General features: G+C 39.0%; 1 protein-coding gene across 1 annotated transcript in view; it reads right to left on the bottom strand.

Annotated features, from left to right (window-relative positions):
- Nucleotides 1-19,419, bottom strand: part of Ano4 (anoctamin 4) — a 270,004-nt gene that overhangs the window by 37,204 nt on the left and 213,381 nt on the right. The window contains exons 14-17 of the mRNA XM_052165053.1: nt 18,678-18,774; nt 13,985-14,045; nt 4,093-4,175; nt 844-984 (exon numbers count right to left, since the gene is read on the bottom strand). Coding sequence (XP_052021013.1) covers nt 844-984; nt 4,093-4,175; nt 13,985-14,045; nt 18,678-18,774 — 382 coding nt within the window. The remainder of the gene's footprint in view (nt 1-843; nt 985-4,092; nt 4,176-13,984; nt 14,046-18,677; nt 18,775-19,419) is intronic.

Raw genomic sequence — 19,419 nt, 5'->3', positions numbered from 1 at the left:
CCTTAGAAAGGTTTGCTTTTGTATAAACTTGGTTTTATGCTCACTTCTGGTGTGAATTATACAAAAAACCTGGATGACGAGTCTCAGCTAAGACTGGTTAGGATGATAGTAACATAGAAATAGTTAAAGAAATATTTTAATCCTAGAGCTATTGATAGGGAGACAGACAAAGTCTACACTGAAGGTCATACATGATAGAAATTTGACACTAGGATAACCTAGTGAATTAGTGTCAAAGGACAGGTCATGGCTATGCTATTAGCCAGCAGTGTGACTTCACTATAGCCTCAACCTCCTATCTGCAGGGTCTGCATCTGTAGAACAGGAAAACCTAATCTATATATCTGGATCTTACATGAAAGATAAGCAAGTAAATATAAATGTGGGTATAGAAGGCAAATCATGGTACAGTTGCCTACAGGTGGCACCTGAAGAAGGCTGTGGGCTTGGGTCTCTCTGCTATCTGCTCTTCCTTTCAATTCCATATCTCCTCACCGGCTAAAAGGAGTGAATTGCCTTGGTTTGTGGAAGCTTTGCCCTATATACTGTCTCAAGTTTTTGTTCCTTTCAATAGAATTCAGTGGGACAAAGCAAGAGGGACCAGTAGATTTATGAGCAGACCCTGGGTCCCATATCCTTTTGGAATCTTAGCTGCTGTCACATAGCAATGTTGATACCATTTCTGACCAGCAAACACAGCAAACACAGCAATGAGGATTAAATAGTGTACTATTTGAAAGTGTTTTAATAACTGTGCGAGCAACCTGGAGGCATGATTACTGTCGCTACCATAAGGGTTTGTACTTTCTAAAACTAAAGAGATTTTAAAGAAAAGTTTCAAACCATGAAGAATATTCCTGATGCAGAAACGATAAGTCTGCTGCACTTATCAGTAAATGCTTGATAAGGTTCTGGCTTTCCTGAAATGGGATTCATCCGCTCTTTCTTGGAATACTTGGCTTCAAACTGGGGTCGTATTTCTTCCTGAAAGAGAAGCAGACACATCCTTATGTGCTGGAGATGTACAATAAGAATGGAGTACTATTCAGCCATTAGAAACAATGAATTCATGAAATTCTTAGACAAATGGATGGAGCTGGAGAACATCATACTAAGTGAGGTAACCCAGTCAGTCTCAAAAGATCAATCATGGTATGCACTCACTGATAAGTGGATATTAGCCTAGAAACTCTGAATACCCAAGACATAATCCACATATTAAATGATGTCCAAAAAGAATGGAGGAGTGGCCCCTGGTTCTGGAAAGACTTAGTGCAACAGTATAGGGGAATTCCGGAACAGGGGGAGGGAAGAGGGCTTATGGGACTTGCGGGCAGTGGGGACCCAGAAAAGGGGAAATCATTTGAAATGTAAATAAAAAATATATCAATAAAAAAGAATGATTTTTCTTATTCCGTCATAAAATGGAGTCTGTAGCTGCCACACCAATCAGCCAGTCAGTGAAGTAGGCTTTGAGACTCAGGCTGAAACATTTGAAAATTGATCGCTCGAAGAATAACCATTAACCTGGTAATCAACATTCATGATCATCAAAATTGATGTAACTTAAAACAACAGTTACAGTTTTCTATTACCATACTAAAATCTGCCTGAAGAAGCGGTGATAATTTCAAACTGACCACCTGTCCTATACCTAGTGTTTTAGAACAGCTAAGAAATTGTCCTGTTTATTACCCGGGCATGACATGGACAGTTGAACAAAGAAGTCTTCTGGATAAACAAATGCTCAAAATCTATTTTATGACTTACAAAGTATCATTCTTAACTTTCTTTTTTTAAACCTAAAGTAGTTTTTTAATGATTCACTTGTTTTTATTTTATGTACACTGGTGTTCTGCCTGTGTGTCTGTGTGAAGGTGTCGGATGCCCTGGAACTGGAATAACAGACAGCTGTGGACTGCCATGTGGGTGCTGGGAATCGAACCTGCGTCCTCTGGTGGAGCAGTCAGTGCTCTTCACCCCTGAACTGTCTCTCCGGCCTTAATTTTAGTTTTTACGTGCCTAGGTTTTAGGTAACTAAAATCCATGGTGGATTTATATTTTAATACACCCTTATGGGTGGTGTTCACCTTTAACTAATTGATACTAAATGCATTCTTAATTGTCCAAATGCCTTCCAAATGCAGCTGTGTATAGGATCCTTCAATCTCAAGCCAATGGGGCTTTTGTTTTGTTTTGCTGAGCCTTATCCCAGGGTGACTGCTTGGTGACTAAAAGGCATTTATGGGATTAGGAAAAGATAATCAGCGAGAGAACACACTAGAGTGCCTCTGGTTAATTAAGAACATGCTCTACTTGAGCGGACAAGAAAAGGATGGAAAATGAGCTAAACTGGGTAGGTTGGAGATTAAATCCATGTGCACAGAGTGCTCTGATGAAGACAGAGGACAAAGGAGACAGAAGGGAATTCTGGAGACTGGAGAATGGTCCTAGCTTGAGATTAGCCATGCTCTGTAGGGAGACACAGTTCCATGTATGCTTGGCTTCTTTTACTTTATTTCAAGCAGTGTAATTTGAGGATACAGAGAGATACTGGCTCTTCTGTTTCCTTGGGAAACTTTCAGTTTCTCAGGATACACATGTAAGTGCTGCTACCCACAGGCTCCTTGTTGGTCTAGACATTGCCTTAAAACCCAGAAAACCATTCTCTGAAGAATGTTAATGAAAGGTAAGAGTGAATGTCTTTCAGATTGATAAGAATTACTGAAAGAGTATAATGTGATGTATGAAAATTTCTTGTTGCACATCTTAAATAGACACAATACATACGCACACACACAAAACAAAACAAACAACACAACACACACACACACACACACACACACACACAAACCTAAGCCAAAAAATAAATGAGCCCAGCACTTTTGTGGGAACAAGAAGAAAACCTGTCAAATTGATCGCCCTTATTAAGCCAATCACAGGGCCAACACTTTCACAACATGTTTCTAAAAGTCTCATGTTAATATAAAGAAACACATGCATGTCTCTCTAGGAAAGAAAATATCTGTAGTAGATTTAATAAGATTGTACTTTTTTAGTTTATATGATTCCCAGGTCTAGCAAAGCTTGTATGATTTGGGATTCAGGAAAGCTAAGACAACATAAGAATAAGGAAACATGGTTGAGGCCCAGACTAAGTAGGGTCCAACAGAAGGATGTGGTAACCAAGTTTTGCATGAACAAATAGGTAAAGAGAAGGCAATCAGAATCAGACACAAATTAGGAAAGCACATAAAATATTGACCTAGAAGGGGGAATAGGACCAAAGGTTGTTGGGGTAAGTGGCATCAAAGTAGATTTCAAAGAACTAAGCTTGCCCTCTTTGGCATTTGGTCTCCAGCTGACCTCACATGTATCCACACCACCAAGGAAGCTACCTGAAATGGCTTCTGCTCAGCATTTAGCCCTTGATGTAATTCTGAGCTTGTGCCTATCTGGGGACTGCTGTGGTCCAGACTCATAGAAACAGTTCCTATTGTAATTCTCTAAGAAGGGGTATTTCATGAGTGATAGTAGATAAACAATTGCCTTCTATCATGGTATAGAAAATGAATGGTAGGTAAGGATGGTCCTCCCAGATCCTACCTATTAGGGGAACATCTCATGACTCATAGAATTTTAATTCACTAGCGTGTCAGAATAGAGCTTGAGTACAGGGGCTTGACAGAGTATTGCCAAATGATATCGGACTTCCTCACTGTACCCCGCCCCTCCAGTCCCCATGGTAAAGCTTCATTATATAACCGAGGCTGGCCTTGACTTGAGATCTTTCTGCCTCAACTTCCCAGATGCTAGGGCCATCGGCCTGATCTTCCTTAAACAACTTAAAATTCCTTTTAAAGACAGGTATTGAAAATGCACTCTGGATGACCTGACTTCCGTCATCCAGTGCAGGGTGACAACCTGAGTGCTGTAGTTTTGGTGGCCTGTGCTGTAAGATGACACTCTGAGGTAAGGGACACAGGCATGGCCTGTGATATGAGGAACGGTGACATAAGTGACACAGACATGGCCTGTGATGTAAGATACTCTCAGGTAAGTGACACTCTGAGGAAAGTGACTGACACAGACCTCTTCTTCTTCCCAGTCAATCAGATCCCAGTCATAAGCGATCACCGCCCGGCGTCTCTTCCAGAATTCCAGGAAAACAGTGGCTGGAATGGAGAACAAAGGTAGTTTCAAACAAAAAGTCATGTTGTTTTCAATGAGTAATGAAGGCAATGCAGACAACCGCGGTTGTTTGGATGCCCCCCCTCCTTTTAAATCAGAATTTCCAACTCAACACCATTTAATAAATAAACATCCCGAGAATTACTGAAAATTAGAGATTTTGCCTAGAAATAAATTAAGATGGCTTGCAAGCTGGGGGCAGAATAGATTTAACAGAGGCAGAGCCCTTGGGATAAATAATAAAGGAAACTTACCAACTTCTTGCCTACCACTATGGTATTTGCTTTTTAAATATACAAGGCAGCCAGGAGCACAAAACAAAACCTAAACTCTGACTACCTTTGATGGACAGTAAATTTCTTGCTCCTAAATCCTCTTCAGAGAGAAGTGTATAAAACATCTTAACCATACCTATATATTTATGAATATATTTGCATTTAATATAAATCTCTTAGCTGGGCATGGTAGTGCATGCCATTAATCCCACCACACAGGAGGGGAGGCAGAGGCAGGAGAATCTCTGTGAGTTTGAGGCCGCTCTGGTCTACATAGTGACTTCCAGGACAGCCAATACTATGTAGAAAAATCCTGTCTCATGAATAAAATACAAATCCTTTTGTTATAAGGATGTTAAAGTCTGATTGAAGAACATGTAGTTAGAGCTCTTAGATGCTTTTTCCATCAACATCATCAAAATAATAGCAATGTTTAAAACTAGACTACACTTCTCCTTTGTCTGGCAAAATTTATGACTGCCACTCCCAGTATTCTACTGAATAGTCATCATGGCAAGAATTACCAACCATTCTCTGAGATACTGTCTTAGTGCACAGCAAAAGAATTGTTGCTGGGAACACGTTACCTAACTACACCTTATAGGGTTGGGCTGTCCACACTGGACTAGAATGGTTTAGAGTTATTTTACTGAATGTAGACATTTTATCATGGGGAAAAGAAATAAGTTTCATGAGGTTGCTGAGACATGGCTTTGATGGTAAGAAGATGTAGCTGCCTGTATTTTATTTCTCTTCTAGATCTTAAACAATCTGAAGCTATATACCTAAAATGATACTAATTTTATTTATATAATTTTACTTATGAAAGAGGATTTTTTTTGTTTTTCTCCCTCCCCCCCTTTTTAACCCTCATTCCTACATTGTACTATTACCTAATCTTCCAACAGTGAGGTTCACATGAGGCATTAACCTCAATTCCAAATAGCAATCCTCTTATGACATTGATACATTAGGAAAGTATGGGATATATCTTTTCTTAGCATCAGTATAAATAGGGGTAGAGTCTATGTACCCCTATTTGATATTCAAATACAGTAGCCTCCTCTTGTCTGTGGGACATACATTCTAACACCTCTACAAATGCCTGAAATTGTGTATGGTATCAAAGTGTGTGTAGTCTATTTTTTTTTTATAAAAAATTGGTCTTTCTGTAGATTTTTAGCAACCCTAGCACTCACTTTTTACATACTTATTATACAGAGATTTTCCATATTTTTACTTCATGAAGAATTTTACAACAACTCTCTGATATACACACACGAACAACATTGGTATTTTTGAGCTTCAGGTCCATTGTTCAGACCATTCCTAAGGAAAACAATTTCAACATATGCCCTGTGACACTGTGACAGTTGATCTGATACTGAGATGGTTTCCCACAGTGACTAGTAGACGGTAGCTTATACAATGTAGATACTATGGATGGAGTTGGAACAATCCATATCCTGGAAAGATGGGCTGTGCAAGATTTCATCAAGTAGTTCAGAACAGTGTGCAACTTAAAACATAACTTTATGAAATTTTATATTTAATGTTATTAGTTCATGGTTGACCAGAGTAACTGAAATAGTAAGCAAACCGATAGAACCAAACAAATGACATCTAAGGCACTATTGTGTCAGAATACTTTTTGGCTTGGTATCATATACAGTTGAGAAGAAAGTCATAGGAAGCTCATAAAGAACACTCAATGTCCAGGATACTTATTTTCTCAAGTAGAACAGTCACTGCCAATTTGAAATAAATTCATAATAGGCTGTTTCAATTTTTACCAAAGCCATTTATTACATTTATTTATTGAAATTAGACATGGCCATAATCCACATGATCATAAAAACTAGCTTCATTTTCAGATCGAATACTTAGAAAGCAGATCAATCTTTCCCAAGCTCCCTGTGAGCCCTGCCCACCCCTAACCCCCAATGAAGAGAGAAGATGGAGTCACAAGATAGAAGGAACCTAGCCATTCACTGGATGGATCCCACTGAGGGTCAGCTGTTGGGGTTTGCAGATGTTAGCAGTTGATTGTACTTCTTTCTGGAAAATACAGCCAAGGGTTACTCTGCAAACAGGAAAAAAGACCCCACTAACTGGCTTCCATCTCACTAAGCCATTAGAGATGTAAGGCTCTCCCTTAAGCTGCATGCCCTACTCCTTAACCAACACACAGCTCCAAAATGATAGAGTCGAAATTTGGTCCTGGTGCGTCACTGGTGTTTTAATTACTAGGTCACACTTTAATTCAAATTAAAATTGCATTCCTATTGAAATGAAAAGACCCTAAAAGAAAAAAAAAGAAAGTTTAGTTTTCCAATTATTTTGGGGTACTATGCTGAAATAGTTGTAAATATGAAGGGGTTCTTTCTGTTCCAGGGCTATAGGTTCAGTGGATGAATTCGGCATTTACTTGTATTCTCCATGTAGATCTCTAATTATCTTATAGGGGGGTCTAGAAAACCCATTCTTATTGTGAAAGCTTCAGGGATACAATGCTACATTTCCCCCTACTGATAACATAATTGGTTTTGAAAGACCTAATTTGACTCTTTATCTTTAAAATGTCTGTTTGGGAATGCCAAGAGAAAGATTATGCTGACTGGTAGAAAAGAAATGTAAAAAATATTTGAAAAATTAGAAGACTTAAAGATTTTATGATGTAACTCCCTCTTAACTTGTGTTCCACTTATTTGAATAAGAACAAGAAAGTGGGCAGTATGCATGGGACAGAATAGGGGATGTTTATTTTAGAATGATGATCTAGCCTCTGATGACTCAAAGTAGTATCAGAAATCTACGCAAGATCATTTTCTTGCTAAATCTGGGACACAGCTTGGTTGGTGGGGTTCCTGTTTTGTAAATATAAGGTTCTGGGTTTGATTTCCAGGGCTAAATTTTTTATTTTCTAGGAAATATAGAATGGATTATTTGACATATACAACCAACTTTTCCACCAATACTAATGTCTTTTTTTTTTAACATCAAATTTGTAATATTCACAGATTTTATTTTTACTAGTCCTTCATAACTCTCTGAGAATGTTTTCCTGGACAAGATGTGGGGAACTAGAACAGTACATGTCTCCCAAGACATGAGAAACAGACATGAGGCCAGTTCAGAGCTTAACGTGTAAAATCCACACATACGCACATTGTAACTTTAAGAATCATAAACTCACAGCTAAGAAGGAACAGAGTGAAAAACAGAAGAGAAAGAACAAAATTCCTTAAGAGGAGCTGGGGGATCAGAACAAAGGAGGTCTATATCCACCAGGTGAGTTGGCAGACGCTTCTCAGTTTTCACTGGCTGTATTACAGAAAAATGGCTCAGTTTCCTGGAGGAAAAAAAAAATCTACATGTAGACCCTATCAGCATCCAAATAATAGTTTTAGATATTCTTAACAAAGAACCACAACAGTATATTTTCATAGTTTACTAATTTACAACATCCAAATCAGGCTGGTGTAATAATGCCAATCAGAAACCTGAATGTTTAGGTGATACCATAAGATGTCCAAATGGGGTAACTTTCGAGTCCAGGAAGTGAGGAAGGAAGATTTTTAATAAGATCAAAGCTATTTAGTGGTAACAGGACCTTTGAGATGAATATATGAATTTCCATGCAGGATGGGAGATTTGAAACTCACAGGAAGACTAAAGGCCAGAGAGGATATTTTGGTAAAGTCTGATCTATTATAAATACTTTAGAATATTTAATACTTTACAGTATTTAATATTCTGATAGAAATCCAGCATCTAGGGTATTTTATGCAGTAGGAGAAAACACTGCTGATTAATCAAGCTGAAAAAAATAGTCCTCAAGAACCACCCTGTCCTCCCATTCATGTAACAATTATTAACTCCATTAATTTTAAGTACCAAATAAATGATTAGCTAGATGTAGTAATTTGCATGCTTAAATGACACATGATAATCCATTTGGTTTCACAAGCATTTCTCAGGGGTAAGCTCCCTAGTTAGTTATCCAATACTAAGTGATATATACATATACATTTACATACACATACACATTCACATTCACATACACATACATATATATATAACTGAACAGACTCATCAGGTTGTATACATAAAGAATAATTAAATATAATGAGCATATATTTAAAATAATAAAGCAAATGAAGTTATAAATTTGAACAGAGGTAAAGGAATATGTGGAAGGAGATGGAGGAAGAAAGGGTAAATGATATAATATTATTTTAACTAAAATGAGAGATAAGAGTACATGAAATTGGGAGGAGGGTTGGATAGTGGGGTGGATCTGAGAGGAGTTATGGGGAGGAGTGGGGTTGAATATGATCAAAATAGAACGTGTGTGTGTGTGTGTGTGTGTGTGTGTGTGTGTGAAATTCTCAAAGAATTAATAAAATATATTAAAATACAAACTTGAAACAGAAGTATTTACAAACACCAAAACCACTTTTATCAGCATACATAAAGAACTCACATAACAAAAGGAAGAAGACAAATGGCCCAATAACAAGTGATGTGAACAAACACTTCACCATGGAAACGATGTGGGTTACAAAGAAGGGCAAGGGCAGATGCTCACAGTTGCTGCTCACTAGGGAAATGCAAATCAAAGCTACAAAGCGCTGGCTATGTGCACCCTTGAAAATGACTATAATTATAGAGACTGATAATCCCCAGTGTCTGCGAGCATGTGGCATGACACTCATGGAGTGCTGATGTGATGTCAAGTCTCTGGAAAACAACTACCTATGACATTATGTACTTATCATATGATCTAGACATGCCACCTGTAATTATCTATCCAAGAAAACATGGATGCAAAGATATTTTTGGAAACAAAACAAAACAAAACAATTTAGAAAGCCAGAAATCCACCCATTCATGATAGTTAAAACCTGCACTGGGCACAAGCAACTATTACTTGGGTAGAATACAACCTCAGACACAGCCAGACAATGAGGTAAATACCATCATGAACTAAGAAGGGACGAACTACTGATCTGTGCAGGAACAGAAATGATTCTCTCTAGCATTAAGTGTAGTGAAAGAAGCCAGAAACCAAACACTGTGTGTTGATTTGTTTCTAATACAATCTAGTATGGGTGAATGTGTACTCTGAAGCAAGCATCATGGTGCCAATGGATTGATTACCAGGAGGAAGCTTCTACACGATTAAAAAGTCTCATGCCACCATGATGCTGATGACTGCAACACTTCATACAGTCGACATAACCTGTCAAGCCGCCCATGGAATATTGCTAGAGTTTGTTGTATGTAAATGATACCTAAATAAAGCTTAGGAAAAAACTTCCCACCATTCCAGAACTGACAGCAAACCACCATTGATTGATATTGTCCACCAATTTCTTCTAGTCTAAATTTGTAAGGCATTGGACTCATACTTTATTTGTTTATCTTGCTGTACTTTAAACTGAACTATAATTAACAGCCCATGATATACTGGGTGTCTCTTGAGAGGACAGACATCATCCGTTTCATTTACCTGTTGTTATGGTTTCCTTTATCTTGGAAGGAAGTTCATTAAGACACATCCTGCTTACACAGAGGTGAAGCAATAGGATGTCCCAAGGGAAGGTGAAACATTTCATCTTACTGTAGCAGTTCTCAACCTTCCAAATGCTGCTTCCTGACCCTTTAATATAGTTCATCATGTTGTGTGACCCCCCTCACCATAAAATTAGTTTTATTGCTATTTCAGAACTGTAATTTTGCTACTTTATGAATCACAATGCAAATGTGTGTTTTCCAATCATCTTAGGTAGTTTCTATGGAAAGGTTGTTTGGACACCCAAGTGGGGGTGTGTGTGTCATGAACAGGTTGAGAACTGCTGTTTGGCTAAGTACAGGAAGTCAACAATTCAAAATAGCTTCAGGAAGTTCCTAAAAACGACCAGTTTCACTAGATCTCTTCTACCTCCAAAGACAAGCTGTCTAGACAACGCTGAGTCTGGTGAAATTGCCTGGAACACACAACAGCTAAGCTGCCTGGAAAAACCTGAGACCAATTCAACTGTCTGCAAAGGACACTCTTTATCCTGTTCAGTCACCTTCAGGTTGTAGAGTGTGCTCCTAGTTTCTAGATCTTGTGAGCTGTCATGCATGCTGGGGTGGACTTTGGTGACGCAGTTTTGAGTCATTTCTGCTCTTTGAGTAACCCCCCATTCATGTTTCTGTAAATAAATCTTAGAGCACTCGTGATTCACCAAACTTTGGTGGTATCTATTCTTTGGTCTGTCATAAGTTCCTTTCCTGGGCGAGATCACATCTATCCAAGGACAGTTTCATACACCACCACCCAGCAAGGAGTGGACACATTCTTCTAACACCAGGTCTTAATTGATGTGCCCTATGGAGGAGACTTTGAAATGGCTCTGGAACAGGCCAGGCAGTATCTGGCTTAAACTTTAGACTCCATTTCTTGTTAGCTATTGCATAATTTTGATTAAGCTTCTCTGAGCCTCTAAGTCCTGTCAGCTATAAAATGGACATAGTAATCTATTCTGATGGTGTATCAGAGAATAATAAATTGTCATATGTATACACATCTACACCCAGTGTGTGTTATGTACAAACATCTATACACAGTGGGTGTTAAGTTCATGTATCTCCATGCAGTGGATACTTTGTAATTATATGTCTTTTCTGTTTTAACTGTACAACACCATATTTAAGTAATATTTAATATGATTTGGGCATGGTAGCACATGCCTTTAATCCAAGCACTCTGAAGGCAGGAGCAGTCAGATCTCTGTGAGCTCAAGGCCAGCCTGGTCTACATAGTGAGTTCTAGGACAACCAGGGATAGCCAGGATAGCAAGATGCTGTCTCAAAAGAAAACAAAAACTTTATTTAATGTGATTTTTAAAAATTATTTGACAATGTCACTTTTGTTGGACATGTATAAAAGATTACAAAAGATGAAGTTAGACAAAGTCTAACTAGAAACAAAAGCCAGTTATTCTAATATTAATTTAAAAGAGGTAGGTTCCTTTTGCTAATTCCTTACAGAATTGTACAAAACCTTTCAATTTGCAGTAAAATCTCCACTACCTTGTTGTTTTGACTGGAGGGCTTCGAGTATCTCATTTTGTTTGTTTGCTGGCAGTTACTTTTTAAAAGCAACATTGAGAGTTTAAAAAAATTTAGGAAAAAGGAGGAATCAGCAATAAAGATCAGAAGCTACTTCATGACGGATCTCAGCTTGCTTTTATTTCTCTGATGATTCGTTTGGTTTTTTTCTCTCTCTCTAGGGAGAGAAGCTAATTTAGCCTGCAATTATCCTGTCCCTCAACTTCTTGTGAACAGACAGGAGCATAGAGGAAAGATCCACACTGTATCTTCAGTCCAGAGTCCTGGGTTCATGGTGTAACCTGAAGATCCTCATGGTGTACTGCCATCTATGTAGAAACATGAGCAGCACTAACACACAAGGAAGGGTAGCAGGCTCCAAATGGAGAGTTTATTGTCCTGCTGGTGACTGCAAAGCAAAGCTACAGAACAGCACATCCACCCAGAGCTCTTGCAAATCACTCTGCTCTCATCAGGTTGTGTCTATCAATTGTTCGGAAAACAGAGAGCATCTGTTTTCTTAAATGCTGTAACTTGTCAGTCTCAAGATATGATCCTGACAGGATTAGATTGAGCTCCATTAGAGCTGAAGTGCTTCTGCAAAACATCACCATCCCAAAGCAGCCAAAGTGAAGCTCATGACGACTATGACGGCTTGTTATCTGAAGGCTGGGATCTCCAGAGCTGAAGCGACTGCTTACAGATAATACCCATGCCTATTTGGTAGCTGAAGAGCTATGACTGCTCACATTAACTGTCATCTTAACTATATGTTGGCTTCTACTTCCATTTTCTTGGCTATTACATGAGCACAGTGACAGCAGTTTCCTTGGAGATTGTGGTGGAGATTAAATTAGATAAGATATGTACCATGATTAGGATAGTTTATGGTGATAACTGTATAATATCAGTATAACTTGTATTATTTTTGGATATCCTAGATCACTGTAAGAGACACATCTCTTTCTGCAAAGGAACACCTGAGGTGACAGATTCTGGCCCTTAGACCAGAACATTTCTGGGAATAACATAGGACTTAAGCAATAAATTGTCAATCAAGATGAAGCAATTTAAAGGGTGAATTGTCCAAGGTTTGCTTTGCCAAGAGAGACTCCAAAATGTTCCTGTGTGCCCAGTGCCTTACAGAAAAATCTATCAGACTCATACTGCATATATTGCAAAGCACAGAGTTTCCAGTCTACCTACTTGTAATCTTAGACTCTTCTTAAATTCCAGGCTCCACCATCAACTAGCTTATTCTTGGCAAAGGGATCATTGATAAAACTTGTCATTCACAGGAGTGGACAACTTGCAAAAAGCAAAACAAAACAAAACAAACACCAACCTATTTTATAATAGAATTATTGGGAAAGAGGTGAGAGATTCTACCTTCAAGACATAGGACACTGAACCAAAATTTCACTTTAATATAATCCCAGCAGTTAAATTGTGGAGGGGATAACAACTCCCTCTAAAGATTTATCAATGGGTACTAGATATTGGAGAAATATTGAAGTGGGTGTGGAAGGTTTGTATTTAACTCTTCCTGACTGACACAAGGAGACTGCTCATTGTACATACACAGTAGATTAGCATTCAGGGACAAGCTAGCCTTTGGGGATGATGGATAAGGACGCTTAAGGCAGCTCTATGCCTGGTTGTGAGCAAGTTCTAATTTACACCAGCAGGCCTGGCACTATTTCCATTTTATATGTGGCTGGGACCAGAAATAATTAGGTACTACTGACTTTAGAAATAAGTACATTTTTCAAAGTAACTTAATTTGTAACAATGGCAAAATGTAAGCATGGGCTCCTTATTATTCTTCTTGATTATGACATATGTTACAGGGAGGCAAGATATGCATTATCTTTGATCTTTATATCAGTCTTGTAGTCAAAACTCTATGCAATCATTGACCTAGTTCTCCTCCTCCTCCTCCTCCTCCTCCTCCTCCTCCTCCTCCTCCTCCTTCTCCTTTTCTTCCTCCCCTTCTCCCTCCTGGGATACAAATGTATTGAGGATTTAAGAGTAGCAAAATAGTGAGAGATTGTCATATATTCCACCACTAGAGAAGGCAGAACTATAGGAATCAGACTATTCATAGATAGGCTACCAATGCCAACATCTTTTGGTGGCTATCAGCCATATAAGGATTCTGGTAGCCAGAGATGGGGGATAATTTCAAGGAAATTGATAAAGCTGTCAAAGATTTTAGAGGAAAATATCAGACATACTTTTGTATATTATCACTTTAAAAGTAAGTCAAGTAAATTAATGAGCTGCTCATTGCCCACAGAAAACCCAACTGAATTTATTCAGGCTTTTTTTTTTTTTCATTTACATCTAGGCTTTAAGGAAACATGGTAGAGGGTAGATGAGGGGGAGCTCAAGCTTTAGGGCTTCTATTGACTTACCCCAGACTGCCATGAACACAGCAAAGAACACAGTAGCCCCATTGTCAAAAAGGTGGGTCACCTGGGAATAACAGAATCAGATCAGTTAACTTTTCACGAACACCGTTTCAACTGCTATTTTTAAAACTGCATAAAAGTAGTTATGGTGATACAGTGAGCGTCGTAAGGATTCCCTGGTGAATATTCCCTTTGACAATGAGTAAGAAGAGGCCTGTCTTCTGACTGTGAAGTTCAGATGTGGAGAAAAGAGTTTATTCCCTTACACCGAGATCATGCAATCGAACATTTGTCAGCAGCCCCAGTAGGGCTACTAAGAATTCCACTGGTGAACCATAAAAACTCTTATACATCTATATGGAGATGGATATAACTATATTTAGGACTAGGAAGGAGCTTTGTTCCTGGTTTACAGGCTCTGAATTCCCCGAACAGTGGTTCTAAGTCTCTCATTTATTTACTTCAAAAATGGAGCTAGTTTGCTCCTGTCATTTCTGAGCAAACGTTTTGTGGGCTACTTTGCATTTTAGCATTACGAATGCAAGAGGCAAGAACCATTATCAAATCCACTATTGCATTCATTAAAGCCTCATGTAAGCACTATATGTTTATGCAGTCCCCATAACCCAAAGATGTTAGTAATACCTTATTGCAAATCAGCCACATTCATTTTCCACCTACAGTCTGCATCACACCAATTGATGACTGTGATAGTTTCATAAAGCACAGCTTTTGGGCCATTTTATGTTTCCCTAGTAAAGTATACTTTACTGTCCCTGGAGAATATGCCCAGCATAAACAGGTCTTTTCTTGCCTTAGCACAGTGCCAAGTATTTTGTATTATTCCAAGAGTTTATGCTTTTTCTTTCCTTGTATATAGGAGAAATGGGCAGCTTTCAAGCACTAAATGCCACACAGGTATCTAAATCCTATTCCTTTCCTATGCCAGAAGGAGTGTTGAGGTGTAATTGGCCACCTAGTATCACAAAATCCTGAGAGCTCTAGTACATGGTGCCTTCAGGATCCTCATCTTGATATCTGGTGAGTGTAATAGTCTGTGACACTTGAGGGTAGATTTGTGATTGAATTGTGGCTGTCATTTTGGGTTGCCAGATCATTCCCACCCACACAGCAGATGTCCCTCATGCTGTTTCCCAGGAGTACAAGGATCAATAGGGCGCAGCAGAGTACTTCCTTAGGACAGGATATATAAGCATTTGAAGAGACAGTGGTTATCAGTGTGAATCAGAAGAGGTAAGAAAATTGGAACTTCCAGTTCCTGGCAGACTGGTAATCTAGCTCACGTGATGGTTCCTTTGGCCAACTGCCAACAAAGAAAAGCAAGAGTATGGACTCCAGATATTGATAAAATACCAGAAAAAAGGACCTCAAGATGCTCTGAGGAGGCTGTTGGTGGTATCAGGCTGATCTATATGGGGCACATGTATGTGTGGGCATGCATATGTGTGTGAAGGCCTAAGACCATTGCCAGGAGTCTTCCTTGGCTGTTCTGCATCTTATATGTTGAGGCAGGATCTTTTAGCCAAACTCAGTACTTGCTGACTCAGCTAATGTAGTCCCCTTGCTTAAGGGCTTCCCTTTCTGCCTCTGGTATTCTGGGATTTCAGGCCGGCTGTCATACCTGCCTGGGTTTTCTGTGAGTGCCAGGGTTATGTGATGCACTCTGGCACGGCAAACATTTTACTGCTTAGTCATCATCCAACATGCACTTTCTAAAGGAGTACCGACTCCAGAACAACAGAACAAGATTTGAAGCAATTTTTTTTTTCTTTTTTTAAATGATGCGGATGAAACCCAGAGCCTCATACAGGTAAATGTCCTGTCATTGGGTTTTATCACTAATCCAAACACCAAGAATTTAAAATAAACATAAAACGTATGTTTAAGGAGGAAAGAAGAAAGACGGAAGCCTGGAGATGCAGCCATCTTCCTGTCACAGGAAGCAAACCTGTCCACAGGAAGAGATCATGCATTTTGTTGGGGAGAGACATTGAGGGTCTGCATGGTTAGTTCTAGGCTGGGAGCTACCTCCTGATTTTTTGTTGTTGTTGTTTGTTTTCTTTGCAAAAAAAAAAAAAAGACATAAGCTTTACTGTCTTTCTTTGCTGAAATCACTTGATGTTAGCTTTCAGGTTCTCACCCACGCCAAGGATGATCAGAGCAGCAGCTGGCTGATGACCCAGGAAGACCAAACTGAAAAACTGAACCTGTATATACAAGTCCCACAAACTCACTCTTGACATTTCTAATAAATGCTTCTAAAGTAATCCTGTAGAACTCTGCCTGTCATTCTTGACTTTGGTATAAAGTGTTTAGGGAAGACCAAACACAAAATTCAGTTTAAATATCATATAGTTCAGTAGGGCCTGGTGGTAAAGAAGATGTTGTGTAGTTTAATAAACCAAGACCCATGTTTACCAGGATAACTGTTTTATAAGTAAGGATGAGTAGGTTTTACACTTCTGAATAAAATGAGGATAATAACACCTGACTCAAAATTGATATGCAGGTTAGAAATAACACAAGCTACCTAGTAATTATGGAAATAATTTCAAAATTAGGATTATTCTAAATTTTTTTTTGTAGAATTACTGCCAACAGAAGCCCCTATGAAATTTGAATACTTTGAATGGTTAATTTGATGGTTAATTTAAGGAGTTATCAAGGATTACCTAGAAAAAGAATTTCACTCTTCACTTTAGGAATCCTTTCATAGGCAGTAAAATACAGAGAAACCAAACTGAAAAACTGAACCAGACAAAAAACCAAACAGAAACACAAATTTGATGCGTTCCAAACACAGGCTTCTAAAACATAAATTATCTCATGACATTTCAGTAAAGTCGCATTACTGACAAATTCTTGACTTCTTAACTGTTCATTTCCCGAGGTTGCCTTGCTTAATTTGTCCTTATGTCCTGATCTACCTGCCCTCTAAAGATATAGGGAGAGACACTTTGTGCTTTTTTGGTCTCTTGTGAGGTCTATTCAGAGTTCAAATCTTTTTAGACTCACAGCTGACTGCTGCAGCTTGGGCTCTGCCCACAGTACTTGCCACCTGCAGTGCTGTAGCCATTATAGATGGGCGGGCTGTGGGCTGCCTATCAAATGTTCTCTTGTCCTAAGAGAACAAAGCAGTGCAAAGCCAACAGAGTAATTAGATCCAGGCTGCAGTAGTCACAGATGTTTGATAAAATCTGCCAACCCCTTTTATATCTGGAATCTAGACAAATACATAGGCAGCGGATCTTAGAAAGACTTAATCAACTTGAACTCTATAGATTTTGTTATCATATGATACAGCCTTGAACTTAAAAAAAATCATCTAGGAATTTGATGAATGTGTCTAATATTTTATTAAAGTAAGACAAACCAGGAAAAGGGGCATGGGGTAGCACAGAAGAGTAATCGGCTATCAGGATGTGTCGTGGAGTAGGTCAGAGATGTCAGGCCCTGAATGCATTTAGGAACAAGACACTTAGTCCCAGAAAGGCAGCAACTATGCAAGGTCAATGGGCAGGATTTGGATTTGATGATTGCCAAAATTGATAAAGAAAAGCCAAAACTCCACAACTGTCATTTACTGGAATCTTAGGACAGGTTTTTGCCATATCCATTTTGTAGATGAAAAGAATCTTAAGATCAGAGGACTTAAATAACTTGATCTTGACAAACAAGTGGTAGAGAGTAGAGTCAAAATCAGAACCTGAGCATGGCAGAGGTCTCCAAGAATAATGCATGGATACCTAGGTTCCTAGATTAGTTTTGTAATGTCTAAAGCAGGGGCTTCAGCCATCTTACCTGCCATGGATTCTAGCAAAACCCGTGCCTCTGTGATGGGTAATACTGAGTGGTCAACTTGACAGGGTCTAGAATCACCTGTAAGACTAGCTCTGGCCATGCCTGTGAGTTCTCTTGATTGAGTTAATCGAGGTGGGAAGCTCAATAAACAGCCAATGGCCAATGGCTGGGCAGGGGGACAGAAGTGGGACTTTTAGGATTCATGGGCAAGAAATGCAGAGGAGAGAAGGGGCAGAATCGCTACTACAGGGAAGCAGAGAGATCAGACTTAAGAGCCTGCCGACATGTAAGAGTTGGGGCAGTTGCCCCAGGGGCCATTCTCCCTATTGGATCCAGGATAATAGAGATGAAATACAGGTTTGGCAAATATTAACTCAGGAATATTGGAAGGGAATGTGTTAGCCACATGGAGGTTCAGGAGTAGCCCAGTCATTGAGCTAGTAAGGCATATTAAAAATAACACTGTGTGTGAGTGTGTGTGTTTCACTCATGAATCTAGAGCTCTTGCGTGGGTGCAGAGCCATGAACCCCACTGGGAGAATAAAGCAGCATCTAACTATTTACCGCTACATCATTCAATAATAAAACAAAGTTAAAAAAAAAGAAATTGAACTTCGCCTGACTCCAACAGCTGTGTTCTTTGCACTAGACCATCGCGTAGTGCCTTGTGATGGTGCCTGGAGACACATGTTTTAGATATACCACATTCAAAAGGTTATTTGTATCGGAATGCTGAATGCTGATGCCTCCATCCTACAACACAATCTGAGATTCAAACACGGGAAATAACAGAGGAATACAATCACCCATTGTTTCTCAGGAAAGCTTACAGTAAATTCCATCCCACCAAAACCCGATGTCTGTTTCGACTTACCTTGGCATAGACGCAGCTGTCTGATAGCCTCATGAATGGACAGTATTTGTCACATACAGGACACATGATGATATCTGTTGCTTGGCAGACTTCTTTACTGAAAAGGAGAATAGAGAAGGCCTTCCTCTCGATGATGCAGAATATATTTAGATTCTTCTGAAATATTGCTGGTGTCCAAGTAACAATTGAAACCAATATACTCATCTTATGCCCCCAGAAACTTTTCAGACTTTCTGATAACAGTGTAAACACCCCCTGTATGTATTAATATTTTGATAAATCTTATTTATAAAGCTTTATTTATGTATTAATAAATTGAACTTGGAGGAATAAATGAAGAAAAACATTGTTATACCCTGAATTGCACCAAAAGGAGCACTTTACACAACATTCCGCCATGTGAAGCAATTTCTGTAGGCAAGAGGCAAAGTCAGTCATTCTTAAAATGAACATTATTGCTTAGGGTCTGTGCAGTCCAGCTCTGCAATAAGATCTCTATGAATATCTGAAGCCATATTTTGTTGAGGAAACCAATGGGTTGATTCCCATCTAGTAATTGACCATTCTGTAAGCATTAGTAATTTGTTGAAGGGTCTTTGTGGCTTAGGCACAGAGATTCCATGCAGAAACACAGAATTCGTGAAAAAGTATTGCTAGCTATTATTCTGCACTACCAGCAGCAAGGTACCAGTTTTAGGATGGGGAAAAAACCTCAGGAAACAACTGAAAATGAGTTGTTCCA

This window comes from Apodemus sylvaticus, chromosome 20, assembly GCF_947179515.1.
Source record: "Apodemus sylvaticus chromosome 20, mApoSyl1.1, whole genome shotgun sequence".
Lineage (NCBI taxonomy): Eukaryota > Metazoa > Chordata > Mammalia > Rodentia > Muridae > Apodemus > Apodemus sylvaticus.
The sequence above is the reverse complement of the archived record's forward strand: the minus strand, read 5'-3'. Positions and strand labels throughout refer to the sequence as shown.